Here is a 21597-nt window from a genome sequence, read left to right as displayed (position 1 = left end):
AAAAAACGCTATAACTTCAGTAATATAGGGTTCTAAAAACAGCTCTGCCAGGGTTCAGGATCTCCATCACAGGGTTTCTCTTTGATGGTTGACCGCGTCTTAGCTTTGGAAACACGGTGACAGAAGACAGGCAGCGAATGAAACATGGTCTTGAGTCTCACTCCAATTTTTTGATTGACCTGTCAGATCTGACTTGACATTCGAGGAGAAAGATTTACAAGCTCCATTTAGGGCAGGATTGATTTCTGTCCAAGGCAACTTTGAGGAAAGATTCGAGAAAAACGTGTATGAATAGCCCTCCCTTTGATTGATCAATGCTTTCAGTTCTTGGTTCGACTTTTTCTGCAACTCTATATTTTTCAACCTTCCTGCAGATACTGTACATCTTACCTACATGTTCCTTTCTGCTGAGATTTCATGTATTGCTGCTGCTTGAAAAAGACTTGAAATTGTTTTGATCTGAGCTGACTCATGTGTTGGATGAACTTGTTGTGCAAGTGCTTTTCAAATAAATGTTGTTTTCCTCTGACAATAAACTGAACATTTAAACTCTGAGACACTTCCTTGAATCCGTAATAGGCATTTCATAGTTTGTATGGTGAAATGTTCATGAGCATTATTGCAATTTATGATGAGAAACATAAATGTTTGCCAAAAGGCTTTATGACTACAGGGGGGTGGCAATTTCATTTTCATTCCTCACAGTTGGATACTTTCTCTTTAGTGTAACATTGGTTCTAATGATTGAAGTCAAAGATATTAAAATAAGTCTCTAAAGCAAAAAGTATTTTGTTCCCCCAATAATAGTGAGAATGTTATGTAGGCCTAAAGGGAAACAGTCTGGAGCATGTGACATAGACAGATGTCTTGTTTGATAGCGACTGCTAATGCTTTAGTTTTCTTTTGATCTTTTTTGTAAGATGTTATTGAGAAACGTTTTACAATTTATAGACAACTTGCTGAAGCTCCTTTTGTTACTACGGCCCAATTTATCTGTCGTGCATACACAAATACACAACATGGGGCTCATTTTGTGAAATCAATACCATTATACTGATGCAATAGCTAGCCATTCTTAATATTGCTTTCACTGTCTTGATCTCTGTAGAGCACCTCAAGGAAGCACTAGAAAAGTACATGGTGCGGTTGCCAAAGGTTCGCATCCTGAGGACCAAGAAGAGGGAGGGGCTGATCAGGACTCGCCTGCTGGGAGCCGAAGCTGCTAAAGGAGAAGTCATCACCTTCCTGGACTCTCACTGTGAGGCCAACGTCAACTGGCTACCTCCATTGCTGGGTGAGGAACCGTAAAACACAACTTATTGGATTTACATATCAATGTACCCACTTATCTGAATCTCAACTCTACAGCCAAGTCAAAACCTTAGTTTTCGCAACACGGAAACTTTTCTCAAATCTTTATGTTCCTTTCTTTGGAGACTTTTACCTCTCAAGGACTGTTAAGACTATAACATGAAAGAGTCTGAGAAAGGAACATCGCTCTTTGGTTGAACTGTTCACAGCTCCAAGACATTTGCAATCTGTCAAGACGAGTCAAAAGTAGACTTTTCTTCGCCATAGGCGTTTAGAGCCAAAAAACCTTTGGAAGCACTTCATAAACCATTTTTTGTCATTAAAATTCTTCAAACCCCATATTCCTTCCTTTGTTTCCTTCAGATCGAATCGCAGATAACAGAAAGACCATCGTGTGTCCGATGATCGACGTGATCGACCACGACAACTTTGGCTATGAGACGCAGGCAGGGGACGCCATGCGAGGGGCGTTTGACTGGGAAATGTACTATAAACGGATACCCATCCCTAATGAGCTGCAGAAAAATGACCCCAGTGAACCCTTTGAGTGAGTGCAGTTATCTTTGATACATTTGACGGCAGCGTCACAAAAATAGATCTATGAAAATCCAAAATCTCTGTAATGTATAGCCATCAGCAAATGTGCATTATTGGGAATTCCTTGGTTCACGTCCCATTTTGTCTGTTTTCTTCTTTCTTTTTCTTGCATGTGTAGTTAATGTTTGCCCAGGTAGCAGTACTGAAGTTCAAACAGAACCAATAGTCTAGGATTGCTTCCTTTCCTTCCTTGACAGGCAGCATTTCATGGCATGTAACTTTAAAGTAATGGAAACTAAATAAATAAATAAACCCAGATACATATTCTGCTATTTGTAAGGCCAAATAACTCTGCAAGTGATGCCAGGCACTTACATGTGTGAGCTTTGGGGGATTATCTAGACAGCACATTTCTATGACTGCATGCCAAAGACTATTTGAGGGTCCTGGGAAATACAGTAGGTATCATCAGGGAAGGGTGGCTGTGCTGCAGGAAGATAAGAGACCAAGGAAGAACAAATGCGCTGCAGAACAATCAGAATCAATCCTCATTTTGTGAATTAGTCTGCTCTTCTTGCCCAATGAAATGACCTTCATCAGTGCAAATCCAATTTGAGTCGCAAAGATTTCCATTTTCATTCTGATTGACATTGCCGCATCGGAGAATGAGGCACGGTGGGCAGGCAAAATCCATTGTGTGTGTGTGTGTGGTTGTGTGTGTGAGAGTATGATTGTATCCCTGCTCTCATACTGCTGTAACTGTCTCTTTTGTCAGCGCCATCACCTCTCCCTCTGCCTTTCTTTTTGCTTCTGGCTTCACCGTTTCATTTATAAGCTTAGGCCTTGACACCATCTTTCTCCTCAAGGTCAATGGACTAAAATGGAGAATATGAACTTGAGCATTCAAATCAAATTCAGTAGACACTTGCCAAAGAGCAGGGACTAGGGAAGATGGATGAATGTTGCCAGCTGAAGAAACTAATATATTTTTCCATTGGCTAATGTTGGTAAATCACAAGCAGACCAACAACAACTCTGAAAAAATCAAATATTTTAAAATCGGCAAAATTGGTAAGTGATAACTCTAAGAAATGTCTGGTCAAAAAATAATTAAAAACTTTGAATCCCTCAAAGCACACATTTTGGTTGGCTTATAAATAGTTTGCAGTTGTTTGGTGCAAATCACATTGTTTGCTGTGTTTTTGAAACTTCCTTTTAAAAAAAGAAACATAATAGAGACGGTAATTGCCTTGAAATTCAGAGCTGTACCTATTTTCTTTCTTTAGTTCTCTTTGAAGAAATACATTTTGTGTTACGGCTTGCTGAGAACCTGGGTGCGAAAAAAATTGATATTACATTTATTTGGAAATGAACAATGACTGTTTTTCTTGTACAAAAACATTCAAATCAAATGTAGCAATATTAAAAATATGTTATACCATTACTCTTAGCCATGGCAGCTGTGCACACTTCACGGCTGTAATACATGTGTAAAGCCCCCCCCGCTGCGTTAAGTAAAAGCACCAATTATTTTATTATTTTATGACATTTCTCTTTTTGCTCAGCCCTTTCCTCTTCACTTTATTTGAAAGCCAGCTCCTGGAGTAACAATGATTAATGTTCACTCAGTTGTCTGCTGTGCAAAAGCTCAGCAGACTATGAAACCCTTATGGCAGAAAATAAATTATTCAAATGTCCTCAAATAATTGAATTAGACTCCAGATCTAATAGTTGATGACAAACAGTGGTTTGAGAGTTAATGCTAAAAGTAAACCATGTTTATTGGCAAACAAGGTACATGAACATGCCTCTGGCTAATATTCGGGTAAATTCAACTGGAACCTGTTGAGTTTAAATTATCCTCATCTTCACAAGCTTCATCTGAGCTGTGAGATATTAGTGTTGTCTGTCCTGAAGCCACAGTGTTTCATTCCACACAACTCGGGGAGGTGAAGTATGCTTGTTTTTTCGCCCTCCATCCAACAAAGCTAACAATCTCCACCCCAAAAATCAGTGCAAACACAGTGCTGCGCTCTCCATGCTGAGCTGACACACTCCTGTAAACTCACAACAGCTTGCAATCACTACACTTAGAGCCGTCTAACAAACCGTTGCCACCATTGGTTACCTTTGTTTCCTGATGAAAGTCTATTCACTGCATTCTCTTCAGCAATGCTGTAGAGAAAAAGAGTGTGTCGGCTTTGTGTTTTCTTTATCGAGCATACAAGTTACAAGTCTTGGACTTCACTGTTACCCAATCAGGCCAGTAGTGTGAAAAACACAAGAGCAATGATTATGATTGTCCTTTTTTAGAAAGATAGGAAAATAAAATGCGTTTCTAAATTATAACAGCAGTTCACCAACATGTTTTTCTCTGCAGAGTTAGTTATACCAGTCAGAATTGTCACTGGGTGACTAAACAAATGCATGTGCATACAGCAGGCAAATACACAATTATGGTCAGGATAGAACGTACTGAAACTAACTCTCACAGCCTGTAAACAGTTGTGAAATATTAGACACATTTTCACATTATTTTTAACAATTAATTTGATCATTCAGCATGAGATCAGATGTAAAAACCTTGCTTTTATATTTAAGGAAAAACGTTTAGTGAAAACAGAGTAATAATTGTTTTAATATGTATTAGCAGGGCTCAGAGGCTTCCATAGAGAAGACATGGGTTTAACAATATTATTAGATTAACTAATAATATCATTTGATTAACTTTCTGATTACAGAAATGTAGTTATGGTGATATAATAAGATACCTCAAATGTCATATTGACATTTTATTAAAAAAAGGCACCACTTAAATTACACTTGACGTCAGTTAAAAATAAAAATTGTGTCTGTTCATATGTTGTCGCAAAACTGTATGACATCACAGCAGAGAGATTAGAAAAAGATGGGTGTAGAGAAATGTTCTCTGTGAAAACAATGCTAAAGTCAAATTTGGATTCCCTCTTTGTCGAGTATTGTGTGTGAATGTGTCTCTTCTGTGTCTTGCAGGTCACCAGTGATGGCAGGTGGGCTCTTTGCTGTGGACAGGAAGTGGTTCTGGGAGCTCGGAGGGTACGACACAGGTCTGGAGATCTGGGGAGGAGAACAGTACGAGATCTCCTTTAAGGTAAAACATAAAACATGTCACCACCTCACACAGATCTGCAGTGTCTGAGTGAAGTGTTGGAAATACTGTAATGGATACTCAATGGGACCTTGGTTTAAATGTTAAGTGTTCACTTAAATCTGACAGAGAACTCTTCCACGTTTTGTGTTTGACATCAGTCGGTGTTTGACTATCAGTTTGTTTCATAGTAATGCACATACATACACTGTAGCTATTTGAGTTGCTGATTTTTCTTGTTTTAAAGTATAGTGTAATTGCTTTATTGACACTCACATTGGGTTATTATGATTATTATGCATCCTTATATACATATAAAATGCAGCACTAGATATGTTTTTGCATGTAGAACAATGATGATTAAATCAAATCTGAAATATGTATTAGTATTGTATTCAGTTATTATTTTACCATCCTAACTCAAAAGGCTTTGAAATAGTTTTTTAAGCTTTGCCTTTACTGTTCTGCTTATTTACGGATACTCACAGACTGGGAAGGACAAAATGTCATCAGTTATGGGATGTTTGTCCCAGTTTCTTTCAGAGATCATTCAGAAGAAATCCAAGGGCAAGGCAATTACTTATCTCAATTGCTTATTATGAGCTGGTTTGTTTTAACATTAAATTGCTTTAAAGGAGGAAAGAGTATGTTCCATATGCTTCTCCTAATGTTTTATTAGTTTACCCAAAGCTATTTAGCTGAATAGCTTTAGAAAAAAACATAGTTAAGCCTATGAGACATTCCCTATTATGGTTTCAACCCTTGTTTTAGTCATTTAAGATAAGCCTGCTCTGTTGCATGGAAGACTCTCCACATGAATCATACTCAGAACACCATATTAGATTATGCTTTTCTCTGGTGCTTCAGCATGAATTATTATATTGCGTGACCACAACTGCCTGCGACTTGGCCAGCATGTTGAACTGGTCTCCCTCTCCTCCGCTGCGTCCGTCAGCGGGCTCTGGACGGACAAAAAGGCCGTCATAATAATTCAATCACTGCTCTAAAGAGGAACGACTTTGTCGTCTCACTCAATTAAGCACAAAGGCCTCTGCTAGGTATTTGTATTCTATTGGACATATACGTTTCAACTTCTGCTGCGTCTTCATATTAATGTTTAATCTTTTTTTTAATTTACTTTTACTTATTGATACTAAAATGATAGTGATGCAACATATAGGCTAGGACATTCATGGAAGCTTTTATATTTGCGGTTTTAAAAGGAACAAACCGAAGGTACGTAAAAAAGGACCGCAGTGAGCAGAGAATGGCATTCAAGTCAAGAAAGACACAATTCTGATCCTTTAATATAACTGAAAAATGAAAAAAATGTTTCTTTAATAATGTTTTCAGAAGGTCTTGATTTTTCACTAGCTTCATTTGGAATGACATGTAGAATCTGTTTGTTGCGTTTACTGCATGAACACAGGCATATATTTACATCTTCATGTGCACACGATACACATATAACAGGTACTTACTCCAGAGTGATACTGTTGGTCACAAACTCCCCAGGGTACCTGAGTAAGTCAAATAAATCTGGTTTCTCCCGTTTCACCTAAAGCAGATTTATCTTTGTCTACTATCTTCAAAAAGGATGTCTGTGGTTTCTATACATATAATTAATGATATTAAGCATATTTATGTAAATACAGGTGATGTTGTATGGGGTAAATGGCTCAACAAAGCCATCTGCACTATACATGTAGAATAGTGGCTGGCACCAATTTTGTTGCATTTTCTGACTTGTTTTTGTAAAGCCCTCTATATATAAAGTTATAATTGTCTTTAAAAGAGATGGCAAAGCAATCTCAGTCCATGGTGCTATGGTTTGAGTCTTAATAGTTTGAGGTAAGCCTATTGTAGAGTTGGTGTGTTTGAAGTGAGTGATGAGACTTTCAATTTAATCTGACCGGCACAAAACTCAAGCTCCAGATCCTTCCGCCGCGAGGCGCCCTGTTATTGCGCTTGAGTGTTTCAGTGTGGGATGAAGACGGTGGAAAGGATTGGCACAGCAGGTCAGACCTTCCCCACAGCAGATGCAGAGAGGGTGCATTTAATCTGCCATTTCCCCCGATTCTGTTTGTCAAACCTGGAGTGGTGCAACAAACTTAACAAGGAGTAATGAACTGAAATAGCAGCCAGCTGATGTCCACTCCGGAGAATCAGGAAGGGGAGCAATGCAGAATAACAACACACTGAATGGAAATGATAGAGTCGATCAGTCAGGCGATGAGAAACATTTTCCATATTATTGACTCAATGAGCTTCCCCTGTCTACTTCCCTCATCAGACATGTGTCCTTGAGAACAATGCCAAACTTCAACATGTGTATACATTGGAAATCATTATGAATAAAAGCACAGTATGGAGAACAAAAAGGAAGAGAAATATCACAACAGATTTAGGAGTAGAATATTGTGGCAAGATCGGTAAAAGGGAAGAATGATTAAACGAGCATGGTTGTGATTGTAGAGTCACATGAATCCCTTGCATAGCGTTTAAAAAGTTTGACATTTATGTATCAAATATTCTTGGAGAACACCCCACTACACAATCATTTGAAAAGTGGGTCAAATTGATCATTTTCAAAGACCAATTAGCTACTGTTAATCAAAGAGATCACTGAGCCACACTTTTGATAAGCAATGAATCGGATAGTTTCGTATGATTACAATAAATTACACGTCACCCACAATCTGGCTTTTATAATACCCATACCCTGTGGAGTTAAAAAGTTGCTCTGCTCTCCAAAAGTACCCTCACAAATCCAATGTCAGTTTTTGTCATTTAGCAGAGCATTATTGACTGGTTCTCTTTGATCTCATTTGATCTTTATGCTATTTACAAACACATAGACTTTGGGGTGATTTTCGTAGGTTGTTCTGAATTGTGTCCTGCACTCTCCATAAAATGGGGTTAATACCTGAGGTTATTTAAGCTTGTATCTAACCTGAAATAAAATATCTTTACCTGTTTTTAATCTCATATTTATTTAGTCTTTTTATCCTCTCCTAGGAAGCAAGACCCATAGCTTCCAACCTTGTACTTGATGTACACATTGCTTGATGTTTCTCTGTCATCCTCCCACTCTTTACATCGTTCCGTTTCTTTACATCCTAACCTTCTTTTCCCCCCCATTGCTTTGTCTTCATCATGTCTTCCCACGTGTTGACTTTTTCCACTCTTATGTTTCAACCTTCTTATTTCTTGACTTAAACAGCTCATCTGATATCTACACTGTTTAGTGAAACAAACACCAGCACATAATTGGTCTTTATCACGGCTAAATATCTCTCTCTCTGTGTCTGTAGGTGTGGATGTGTGGTGGCCGGATGGAAGACATTCCTTGCTCGAGGGTAGGACACATCTACAGAAAGTACGTCCCCTACAAAGTTCCTGGTGGGGTCAGCCTGGCCAGGGTGAGTCTCTGCAGATGGTTTTACAGAATGTTGATACAAGGACAAACAAGGATGTATAGATTGTTGCCTTTGTGTTCTCATGGGCTTTTATGCTGTATGGAGATTGAATTGAATGCCAATCTAATTTTCTTCCCTTGAGTCAAAATAGTTCCTAATCTTTACTGATAACAGTGAGGTATGTGGATCACTGAGGAAAAAGGAAATGTTTTGAGTCTAATAAATTGGCTACTTAAAGCGTCACTAATTCCATTCACCTTCAATGTATAAGGGAGGTTGCAAAATCCTCAGCATCAGATATCGACAACGACTTTGAATCAAAGATTACAGTTTTTTTGGTACTGACTTAACTGTTTTGATAACACATTATTTCAAAAGCCATACATCCTGCAAGGTTTAACAACAACTTCATCAACTGTACAGAGAAAATGTGGTTCTCAGGGTGCACAACTGCATATGTAAATATAAATTAATGAATACATGAATTGCCTTAATTGATGTCACTTGAGGGTTGGGGTTAGGATGGTGCTGAAGACTACAGGCTCAGAAATTGAAAAAATCTGTTAGACTGGAGTTTGAAAGGAGTGAATTTACCAGACCGATAGCTGCTCCTCATCTTTTGTACAGGCTAGTAGCACAAGGTAACATTAAACACTACTAGCATGTCACCTCCAAATCTCCGACCCAACTGTCTTGAGTTGCTTTATGGGTACGAATCAATCTTATGGTCCTCAATATACAATTTACATTTTTCCAATATTGAGCTTCCACAATTGGACACAGTGTGAGACATTTTTAATAAATAATCATCTAGCCTGTAGCTCAATCCTATTCATTATGCATGACTCAGCCTCAGTCTGACACCTGGCTCTGTTTGGCTTGGCTGAATGTGTAATTAAACCTCTTGGCTTCCATATTTGCCTCGTCGGTCTGACCATTGGCCCTTCACTGAAGCTGTATTGAATGCTGATATCAGACAGGCAGCAGGTTTATTAATACAGAAATACTTACTGTACCTGAGGCTGGGATGAATGCTGTTATTTCCCCTGTTTCCTCTGTATTTAACTTTCTATTTTAACAGATTTTCTTTAGCTGTTATATTGCTGCTTGTCAGGAATGGATAAGACTGTAACTTAGAGTAATTATAACATATAACTTGATTAACAAACCATTCTTTATAATTTGGGTTCTTATGACTGGCATCATCCCAGTTACACACAAAGTCACTGACACCATAGAGGCAGCTGTTTTCGGGGAAATCTGAGCCACCTGTTGCATTGACTTTTGCAAGAGACATACTGTATATGTTTAAAAAACAAAAAGTGTTCAGTATTACCTTGTATTCTATTTCAATATTAACACATAGATGATTCTGTGGACAAGTGTCATCCATTTAATGGTTTCATGGCTGGAAAAACAGCTTTTTTTTCTCAGACAATCTGTGTGTGTGTGTGTGTGTGTGTGTGTGTGCACGCGCACATGTCTCGTGCGTGTTTGCATGTGTGCGTGAGAGAGAATCCGCAGTTCCTCACTTAAGTCCATTCAACATTAAAGGAGATACAGTAGAGCCATTGAACTCTACTTCACCTGGAAAGTTTTGCTTCGAAAGTGTAAATAATAAAGATAAACAAATATATGTTTTTGACGGTTTCACATAAATATCATGTATTTCGACTCTAAAGACCGCCAAACAAGTCATGTGCTTTTGATTAAGTTTAAAATGAAAATCATCCTTTTTCTAATGAGAGTTTCAGGTAAAAGGCTGTACCTGTTTTAATTAACATGCCACGTGAAAAATAATAGCTGGAAATAGTTAGTTTTGTATGTATCCACCCTGTCCTGTACATTAGCACAAATTGGACTATGTATCTTAAATGTTTCCATGACTCATGACAAGTTGCTACTATTATGTTCTCCTCCCACGCCTTCCAAGACTGTTGACAGGTACTGAAAGATGACTGGCTGCCTTTTTGCTGAGCGGCTTTGATCATCTTGTCATGTCAGATGAATAAAAACATCATATAAAGATGATGTCTTACTCTCTTTTTCAATAAGTCCAGAAACACAAAAATCTGCTAACAAGCCACATGATTTGAATACTGTGTGTACATACTATAAACAGAGTATGATAACGTATCCACATTGCTGGCAGCTGTTTTCCTACAAGATAGTGTGCAATGGGAATCACTTGACTCTTATGACCTGAATCAGTGGTGGGTTTAGGAGTGGATTAGATATATTGAAGTAGCTCTGAGCTCCAAATTGTTACCTCTTAACCCCCAATCCTTGTAAACAACAACTTAAAGCTGCACTCATCAATATCCAAGGTAGCCAATGGATGTAATGACTGTGTAAAGTGAGTGGCCTTTCTCATAATGACCAACCCACAGTGAATTATCTCCTTACTCTGCAACAGAATAAGCCAAATATATTAGTTTACATCCATTGCTGCCTGATCAAAATGAGAAAACTGAAAATCCCTTTTGTCTGGCTTCTTTCCTTGCGGGCACCAGTTTATTGTCACGGTAGCTCCAATGTTTGCACACAAAATATATTATTTTCATTTCAAGTTCATCCATATGGAATCTTTAGCTTTAACATAAGAGTTTTTTTCTCATTTCAGAATCTGAAACGTGTGGCCGAGGTGTGGATGGACGAGTACGCCGAATACATCTACCAGCGCCGGCCTGAGTACCGTCACCTGTCAGCAGGAGACATGTCGGCCCAGAAGGAACTGAGGATCCGCCTCAACTGCATGAACTTCAAGTGGTTCATGGACAAGGTGGCCTGGGATCTGCCCAAACACTATCCACCAGTGGAGCCCCCTGCTGGAGCATGGGGAGAGGTACAGTCAGCTCCCATACCTTAAACACAAAAAGGGTTGAGGAATTAGTCTCAATGATAGGTTTGCCAAATTTAAAACCATGACTCTAAGATAAGAAATATTTGACATCAGAGCATCTGAAGTGCTGTGTTAGAAATGTACGCTTTAGAGCAACTATATCCAGGGTTGTTTCTTTCACCTTCCTTTAAAGTTCTTTTTTTCAAGACAAAGTTTGGGTGTGAAAGTGTCTCTTTAGTTATTAATGGGTCCACATTCACCTTAAAATCATAAGCATTTGTATGTGATTTGGTAAAAAGCTCAGTTGACAGTACTCCTGATTAGAATGAAAAGTTATTCAACCACATTTTTGATATTTAGTTTTTCTATTTTTGTGTTGTCACATTCTAAGACAAAAAAACGATTTGCCACGAATGAAGTCGACATTATATTCTCAAATGCTGAGCATCTAGGTTTTGATATCTCAATATAACCATTAGACAATTAGCATCATTAGTAACAGCTTCTTCTAAAATAACTCAAGAGGCTGTCAAGAAAACTGTGGCCATTTGGCTGTAATAATCCTATCTGTCTGTCGCAGCAGGCTGAAATCTGCTCTGACAGCACTCAGAGAGGAGAGCACATTCACTCAATGTGAATCAGAAACTCATTTGCATTTAATTGCCTCCCGAAATATACCAAACTAAGGGTCTAATTCGAAAAACTTGAATCTGCCTCAACAATTTAGTGCCTGTGTGATGGTTTTATAGGAAAAAGCTCCAGTTACTGTCACAGACTTAAAACTCCTGTCGTATAAATGATGATCGTGTCGGTTGACGGGTTTGTTTACTTGTGTGAGACTTTGCTGATGTGTGTGTTTGATTATAGGTGCGTAACGTGGGAAGCGACATGTGTCTGGAGAGTAAACACGTTGTATCCGGGAGTCCCATCCGCCTGGAGAGCTGCGTGAAGGGGCGGGGCGACGTCAGCTGGAGCCATGGACAGGTGAGCAAAACGAAAAAGTCAGAGTTAAAGTCAACTTTATTGTCAATCTTTCAGTTTGTGCGTACAGACAGAGATCGAAATACCGTTTCCCACAATCCCGAATATAAGAATATATATGTCAGTCTCCTGACAGCCTGGTGGAAACATATATAAGTTAATAAAAGAAATACCCTTCTTCTAAGTCTTTAGACTGTATTTGAAATTATAGTGAAGATGCGTCTTTGTCGATAGCTTGTCTCCTTATTAAATACATGTCTTCTTCTTTCTACACACTCACATGTCATATGAACTTACAAGGACATATAAACAGTAAACACTACTTTGTGCTGCTTCATTATCTATGCATTATTCCAAAGGAGTGTGTTCGCTCTCACACGTCACACCGAAGATCTTTAAACCAAGATCCTAATATAAAATGAATGGATTGAATGTCTCCTTTTGTTTCCCCAGCTGAAACGCTGTGCCTCTGACACTTTAATTGCTCTAATCTGAAGATGCACTGTAGTTTCATCATCTCATCGTTGCAATCGGTATTCAGCATCAATGAGATATTGATTCACTGCTTTCACAGGAGACGCTCCGACAGCTGTGCTTGTCAGGGATTTTCTATTTTCTATGAGGAGACGAGGGACTCATTCAGGAAGTCTTAGTGATGTCCAAGTGGCCAACGCTGCTCCAGTTTACAGGCTGTAGAGATTCTAATTTAGTTTGGTCAAATATGGTTATGGTTAGATAACAAAGTGCGCTTAGTTTTTTCTATCAAGACTATAATTCACATTCTTTTGCAGCTATGTTTAAAGTATATTTCATGTTTTACCGCCTTCTTCCAGACAGATGTCAACATGCAAATATAGATGTTGTTTTGATTTCAGCCAAAGTATTTTTAAGATTTCTCCACTATTTGAACGTAATAGTTAAGCATTAATGTTCATTTGTCACTAAAATCTGAATATAAGGTCCACTTGTTAGCTCTTAACCGTATAACAGTCTGTAAATGTTAAGTTATACACTTCATAAAATGCTTTGAAAGGCTTGTGTACACAGTTGTAAACTTTTAGTTTTGATCAATTTATCTCTGTTTAGACTCTTTATAGTATGCAATAATTGCAATTTATATGCAATATTCAATTGTCAAAGTGGATCCTTAACCATGTTTCATCTAAATACAGTCACACTAACAACCTACACAAGTCACAATGAACAGCTTTAGTCATTAAGTCTGATACATTGGATCAGTTTTTATCCAAAGAGGCAACACAGCCTTGTGATCCTCAGATGAAATGTCTGAATAGAGCTTCAACTATGTAAGACTAAGTGCATTAGTGAAATCCCGAGCCCTTATAGGAGATACAGTTCATGAAGATTCACAAAGAAAGTCCAAGGCACAGAGTGTATATTCCCATGCTGTATTATTTATTTGTATGTTAATACAATAATGTGCCCTAATGGCGGCACAGCACTTTTACCCGGAACACACAGAACAGAATATCTTTAGCTGCTTTATCAAGTTAATCAAAAGTACATTTTTTAAGAGCATAGCTTCTTCCTCTCCAACTTGATTGTATCAAAGAGACTTTCATGGTTATGGCTTTCATGGTCTATCTTGTCATTTATCAGCCATCCCGATGTTTTAGTATGTGAATGTTTTGACTTGAAATAATGTGGCATTACAACTGGGGTTTGTTTCCTGCAGGCAGAGGTGGGAAGTAGTGGAGTACAAATACTTTGTTACTGTACTTAAGTACAAATACAAATACTTAATTACTATACTTAAGTACATTTTTCTGGTATCAGTACTTTACTCCACTACTTATTTTTCTGCCGACTTTTAAATTTTAATTCTTACATTTTTAACACAAATACCTGTATTTTCAACTTCTTACATTTTCAAAACAGGCTCGTTACTTTAGTTTTAATCTGTGTTTGGTGGCGTGATCATTATTATTTAGAGTCATTGAGTGCCTATTGATTTTAACACGATCCGTGTATCCATCATTTCCTGGTCTTCTCTAAAGAAGAGCGATCAATGAGAACGTTGTAATTTTGCCATTGTTCAGCATGGAAACATTCATTAGCTAACAATGACATTATTGTTCTATTAATATAAAGGGAGGTCAGTTACTCTTTAAAACAGCTAGTAGTTATGGGTACTTTTTACTTAAGTGCATTTCAAAGCCCATACTTCTTTACTTTTACTTGAGTAAAGAAGTTTAGTTAGTACTTCTACCAGTTTATTTTTAAACACGTGTATCTGTACTTCTACTTGAGTAAAGGATGTGTTTACTTTTGCCTGCAGGTGTTCACATTCGGATGGAGAGAGGACATCCGGGTGGGCGACCCCATACACACTAAGAAAGTCTGTTTCGATGCCGTTTCACACAACAGCCCCGTCACCCTGTACGACTGTCACGGTATGAAGGGCAACCAGCTGTGGCGCTACAGAAAGGTACGGCACAGCAGAGTGTGAACTGAACACAGAAATACATTATCTCTATTTATATCAGCCGCTCTGCTCTTTTGTTCCCCCTTCCTTTTTTTTCACAAAACAACAAAGTTTATAACGTAACGGCCTTGAAATAAATGACTTTTGAGGTCACTTAATCATTCAGTAAAGTTTTACATTAAAACAGAAACTGCCCTGCAGCTGATGGATATTCAAAGGACCTCATTATGCTGTTGTTATGCATTTCAGCTCGGTTAAAACAAAAACATGCCATATATCAGGCCAGAATTGTATTTATAAAACATAAAAAAAGCTCTAGGATTTAAGGTTTTATCATAAACAAGCAAGTCTTCAGCAGTAAACAGAGAGAAAAAGACAAATCAGTCAAAACTTTTTTATAATAAATGTACAAATATTTAAGTCTGCCTGCTAATTAGTACAGTTTAGTGCAGTGGTTCTCAACTGTTGGGTCAGCAGACCCGTTTCGCAGATGTGAGTGAAAAAAAGTGTTTTTTCAAGTCTTCTGGCCAATCAGAATCAAGATTGTTGCCGGAAGTCCCCACAGAGAATAACTTTGCGGTAAAATAATAAAAATGAACACATAATGAAATATGACCCCCAGTTTGATGATTGACAGGTCACAGAACAATGGGGGCCATCTACCCTACCCACAATTTAAAGTAATTCACACAGACTATCTCCTCTTTGCTCTTCTCTCTGTATGGAGCAGCAAGTTCAGCTGTCAGAACAAACAATGGCATAACATTATTAATATGTCGGGTAGTAATAGATTTATTTATTTTCTTCTCAGAGTGTACCAGAATGCGTAGTTTATATGTTAGTATTTCAAAAAATCTTCTGGGGGAGAATCCCCCCAGACCCCTCTGAGCATGTGTGCCTTTTTACGTTCAGCTTTGATTCCATCATCTCATTAAACCTTTTTTAAAAGCATACTTTACTTCTGTGAAGGGATATATGCACTGTAGGTTACTTCACTTTAATTAATATTGTATGCTGAAAAGCGTATATATTACAGCAAAAAATGTTGTTGAATAGATTTGAGTGGTTCAAAATGTTGGGTCGCGATTCATTGACAAAAGAAAAAGTAGCCCCCGAGGCCTGACCAGTTGAGAACCACTGGTTTAGTGTATTAATGATGAATTAATTACAGATTTGAAAGGTTAAAGTGTCATCACCATCACCAGCGCAAGTTTCAACATAATTAATTTCATGCTTGAAGAAAAATGGACTTCAAGGTGAAAATGTTACAATGAAAGAAATCCTAATTTTGTTATTTAGACAATCTTTTGTGTTTCTTCAACCTTCCTCCAGGATAAGAGTCTGTATCACACGGTCAGTAACAGTTGTATCGACTGCAGCCCCAACGAGCGGCGAATCTTCATGAACACGTGCGACCCCTCCGCCCCCACACAGCAGTGGGTTTTTGAGAAGACCAACTCCACCGTGTTGGAACAATTCAACCGGGGCGGCAACTGAGGCCCTGCAGCATCCACGAAAACACTCCTGACGCACACAGACGTTGATCTGCTGCTGCTGCTGCTGCTGCTGCTGGGAAAAGGGGTTTTACATTCATTTGGTTCCCCGTTTACCTGAAGGTGGCAGCTGTTTCTCTTAGGGTCACTCAGACTGAGGCATGATGGGATCCCGTGAGGGAAGTTGTTTAAACACATCAGTCAGAGGGAAGACTGAGTTGAGCTTTGATAGATGGGTGTGTGTTTAAAAGTGATTTAGTGTGAGATGTATTTGCTCTGTCACGGCGTTGCTGTGGTGGTTGGTTTGTCTCACTTCCTGATTTGGCTGGTGATTGGTTATCTCGTCTCCCTTTTTTTCATTCCCTTTTGTTTTAAAATGTTCTCTGCCTTTATCCGTTGCCTTTCTGTTCCCTTGCATAGTTTTGTATTCTCAATTTTCTCTGTCTATCCACCTTTATCCGCTGACTCCATCTCTTTCTCCTTCTGTCTCTTCTGGTCCGCCTCCGCCTGCACGTCCGTCTCTATCTGCCTGCATGACTGCACCTTTTCCATTCTTCCCTCTCAAATCCCCTTATGTCTCTCCAGCTCTGACAACCTCCCTGGGGAGGTGAGGAGGTGGCTGCTCCAGCTGAGCCAAAGTCATCCTGACACCTGGGTGAAGCCAGGCAGAACCACTCTGAAAATCACCTGGTGAATTGATTCTCTTTTACAACCCTCATCCACCTTCTGTTCCCTCCTTCATCCTCCCCTCGTGTCCCCTGCTCCCCTCCCCCCCACCAACTCTCTGTGGCCACTGTGGGGCCCGAGCTGCTCTGAATGTAGCAGGTGGAAATAGAAAAAGAAAGTAGAACAGCGACCTCTTTAATGCCCCTCATGCCTTTTTTTCCCTCTGTTCTGAACTTTGCTGGCTGTATTTATTGATGACTCGTCCGCGGGTTTGTCACTGTGCCACTTCTTCTTTTATTCTTCGGATGCGAGCACTATCCAATGCCGGGGGTTTGTTCAGGCCAACTCTTGCTGGCTAAGGGATTGTTTGTTGTGAGGGGGGTGGTGGTGGATGCTGTCACACCTCTTAGAGTCCCCCCCCCCCCTGCTTCCTGTTCGCCCTTTGCTTTCCCCTGCACGACTCATGCTGATCAGTCGCCGGAACGACCCCGTCACATTCTGCCGAGCGCAGGGTCGCGGCGCAAAAGCAGCGGGTGGGACTGCAAATGGACGCCTGCCTGGCTGGATGACTGGCTCTGTGACTGTCAGGCCAGCTGATTCACAGCAGGGCCGCACGATTGGCCGGCTGCCGAGCTGACACATCACTTTAGCGTTCAGGGAAACGAATAGGATAATCACTCTGGATAGGCTCGCTGAGGTAGCTCTGGGATTGAGACGAATGGGGGGTTTAAAATGCATTAAGCACTTGTGTAATGATAAACTTGAATGAAATCTTCGTGCCTTGTTGGAAGAGGATTAGATAGGTGTGTGTATTTTCTGAAAAAGTGTGTGTGTACGTGTGTGTGTGGGCCAAATATGTCTACATCAGCATAGGAAACAATTCAATCTATTCAGGATGTGACTTTTCTTGAAAACTAAGAATCTTTACATCAAAAAACTTCTCCTGAATCTCATTTCAAATGAAAGATGAGTTGACCTCGACTCTGGTGCTGGACATTGAGGGTGCCTCTGGCTTTGTGAGCCTTATATGGCTCTCTCAATGAACACACATGTAACTTCTGGCTTTGAATAGAGCTAAAGACACTTAGTTTCCCACCACATTTTCCTCCTGCCTTGAAACTATTAGCCCTAAGAAGACCCGTTTAATCACTACACGATGCTGTTTTGTTGTTTTCCCACCTGTTCAATCCAAAGTACTTTTATGGGAAAGGGAATTGTTGTTTGCTACATTTTGTTTTACCCTATTGTTTTTCTTTCTGTTTTAATTAAATGTTATGTTCTCATTTAAACCTTTGATTTAGCTGATTAGTTTCCTGCTCAACGTGATTTCCTGGCATTTCCTTGTATGTCGCCTGCACCCATTCTCTAATCTGGTTTTGTGAAAAAGAACAATGTACAGTAGGGCTGCACGATATCGGAAAAAACTGACATTGCGATTTTCCCCCCTGCGATATATATTGCGAAATGAAAACATACAGGAATTGAAGAAAAGACCGTTTTCTTTCCGCAAACCATCCTTTCTTGAACTTTAATGCTATACGATTGGTATTTTTTTAACTATATTTAACCGGATGAAGGATTTTAGTCACGGACGTCTGGATCTTAAGTTACAAGCTGAGCTAGCTCGGTTAGCAGCGCCGAACTGCCCTGGAGAAACACATGAAACTACTTTATTCAGTGTTTTTCCTTTAATCACCCGGTCCGTTTGCTTTGGAGATTTGATTGTGATTGGTGGTTTGCTGTGCATGCAGAGCCTGCATGTCACTCACTCAAGTACCCCTGACATGAGAGCCGCGCAAGTTTTCCTTTTGTAGCAAGCAGCAAAATAATTGTAACATGACGTGTTTGAGTTAATGTGCCTACTTAATACCACAAGTCCTAAAAAAAATATATATATAATTTTTTTAAATTTTTTGTTTAAAAAATCGCACGTCCTGCGATGTAAATATTGCGCATGTGCATATCGCGATTATCGTCACGACACGATATATCGTGCAGCCCTAATGTACAGTATGCGTCATTATCAGGTATTGTGCTTGATAAGATGTCAACAGTCCAAAACAACAGGTCCTATACTCGACATACCTTAGAAAAGGTACTTTTAAGTCACAAATTAGGCTAACTGGGACAGAATTGTTTGCTAAAATGACAGGCTTCTGTTCAGGTTAGAACACTTTTAAGATCACATAATAAAATATTTAATATAGACAAGTATATATAAATAGTAAATACATATATTTTAAAGACTAATTGTAGACTTGGCCAACAATTGACACCTTATAACATTATCTTTGTTGAAAATCCAACACTAATCCTTTTATTCAATATGGCAAACCGTCTTTCTCTGAGAAAAAGATCCTGCCTTTGCACACCTGATAGAAGACCATGGCGATTTAAATTTAGTTCAGGGTTCCTGTGTCCTTTTTTCCCCTGACCTTCTCGCTACATGCCTGGACAACTTGTACATTGTCAGATTGTTAAGAGGGGAGAGGGAATTGCTGCTGCAGACCACTGAGTCTCTGATGTAGCCAGGATTTCACTACAGGACCAAACAGGACAGAAGCGAAAACCCACCTGACCTTTTACAGCCTGATTTATTTCATGTTTCCTACTGTTTTTCTTTGAAGGTTCATTTTAAAACACTGTTTTCTGGGTGATGTGTTAAAGTCCTGTTCAGATCAGTAGTGCAATCAGGGCTGTTCAATCATGGGACTTTATTGTGAAGGACTGTTGTGACTGTTTAATACAAACACTGTACTTGACACACACTTGTGTTGAGGGCTGAATACACATAGCAACATTGTGGGCTGTATTGAAACACTGTATAAGTATTTTTGTTGTACTACTAAAGTACCTTATATCTTAGAAGTGTCTCCTTTGTTTTACAAAATAACTTGATTCCTTTCGGTTAAACATTAGATAAAAAAGTGGATTTTTAAACATACCACACAAAGAAGATGATGTTAGTGATTTGAAATCCCTGCTGATATGATACCTAGTTCTTCAGTACTTTTTCCGGAAATAAGAAACTTTGCCAATTATATTGAGAGAAACTTAACTGAGCAATTGAGCCTCTTTTTAGCTGGGTTTTTAGCTGTTGTTTTTGGTGTTGTGTCCCAATTATTGTAACCATTCATTTGAGCTTTAAACAATTAACAATTGTTTTACATTTGACCACAGAACTGGACTTAAATGATCTCTCTGGGAAATTGGACAATTGAACGTATTGCCCACAGTGTTGCTAACTGTATCCCTTTGAGTACATTTTTTTTTTTTTTGTGTTTTTCTTTTGCTCATTAGAGTACATTGTACCTTTCCATTGCACATGTAAAGTATGTTTTTAGTACATCAATAAAAACAATAGGTTGAGTCTTAATGACACATTACATTGACTTGTTATAGATTGCATATTTTTATCACTGTGTACAAGATATTCCTCTATACAAATCATTTTACAGTGGAAAAATCCAGTTCATGTTGTCAAACACATTTCCTTTTGTATTCAATACTTTTCCACAGTTTGTGGAGTAAGGTAAGGGTAAATGTGCTGCCACTTTTTGTTGTAATATCAAAATACTTTTTTATTTAAGTGGTGAACTTTAAGACCAGAGTTCATATTGTTTTAAAAGGGCATAGGTTTTTAATGTCAGTGGCCATGATCGGCCATTTACACCATGTTGTGTACATGTGTGGATTTTCATGTGTAGGAAAGTGTACATTTTGTATCTCATAAAAAATATCCAATATTTTTTTCTACTGACATTGCAACTGTAAAAGTGTATTTAGGTATTTAACAAACTGTACAATTAAACTGGAATTGTATGATATTTTTGCTGAAATTGTCAAATAAAAGCTTTCTATATTTGGATGAAAACATGTCGGGTGATAAATTAAATACAAACTTGACGAATGCGATGCTGAATACATGCTAGAAGAGTCAGAACTAACAAAGCTCTTTCACACCCAAACAAGCTTGTGCGGGTTCCCTGGTGTGTGTTGCTTTCCAAACGTATATCCAAAACTCAATTTATAAGAATAACTTTAACTTCTGGAAGTCAACTAAAACTGTATTTTAAAGGGCTGTAACGGTTTCAACATCTCTCTGCATTGATTGACAGGTGTACTGCATGGCTACAATTGAAAAGTCAATCACTGTTCCTTGATTCAGACATACTGTAGTGTGACTCAAGGTAAAAGTATTTGAAACCTGTGTTGAGGTCAATTCAGTAAAAAAAAAAAATCTAAATGCATGTATTTTGTGTGCTAATGTAGCTTTAAAGATGTCCTATCATGCGAAATGCACTTTTGTATGTATTTTATACATAAATATGTGTCCCCGATGTGTCAGGGAACTCCCAAAGTGTCAGATAATACAACCCTCTCTCTTTTCCTCCGTACCCACATCTCTAAAAACGGGTCTACAACGGAGCTGATCCAGATTTACGTCCAATATGACGTAATATCGGAAATGTGGGCTAGCTTTACACCCACGGCCCTATCAGAAACGTCGCTATCAGAAACAATGCCCGACGTGTTTTGGCCGTAATATGGTCTTTGTTTACATTAGCAAGCGCAGGGGCGTTTCCTGCACCTGAAAACATTAGGGGCTTAGCCCACAGTGGCGGCTCAGAGATTTTCTTTTGGGGGTGCTAATTTTCCCATTAAGGTACTGGGCACTACAGTGGAATGTTCTACTGCAACACTCCCACACGCACATACACAGTACACCCGCGACTGTTACAATGAAGGCTCAATAATCAGCTCACAGCATAGGT

At 38.9% G+C, this 21597-nt stretch overlaps 1 protein-coding gene across 1 annotated transcript in view; it reads left to right on the top strand.

Moving 5' to 3' along the window:
* Positions 1-20696, top strand: part of LOC117560332 (polypeptide N-acetylgalactosaminyltransferase 10-like) — a 66732-nt gene extending 46036 nt beyond the window's left edge. The window contains exons 5-12 of the mRNA XM_034237187.1: positions 1109-1294; positions 1675-1858; positions 4861-4978; positions 8290-8397; positions 11018-11239; positions 12104-12220; positions 14517-14666; positions 15996-20696. Of these exons, the coding sequence (XP_034093078.1) occupies positions 1109-1294; positions 1675-1858; positions 4861-4978; positions 8290-8397; positions 11018-11239; positions 12104-12220; positions 14517-14666; positions 15996-16160 (1250 nt within the window). The 3' untranslated portion in view covers positions 16161-20696. The remainder of the gene's footprint in view (positions 1-1108; positions 1295-1674; positions 1859-4860; positions 4979-8289; positions 8398-11017; positions 11240-12103; positions 12221-14516; positions 14667-15995) is intronic.
* Positions 20697-21597: the final 901 nt, after the last annotated feature.

The sequence above is a fragment of the Gymnodraco acuticeps genome, unplaced genomic scaffold (assembly GCF_902827175.1).
Source record: "Gymnodraco acuticeps unplaced genomic scaffold, fGymAcu1.1, whole genome shotgun sequence".
Taxonomy (NCBI): Eukaryota; Metazoa; Chordata; class Actinopteri; order Perciformes; family Bathydraconidae; genus Gymnodraco; species Gymnodraco acuticeps.
This window is presented reverse-complemented; position numbering and strand designations above follow the sequence as displayed.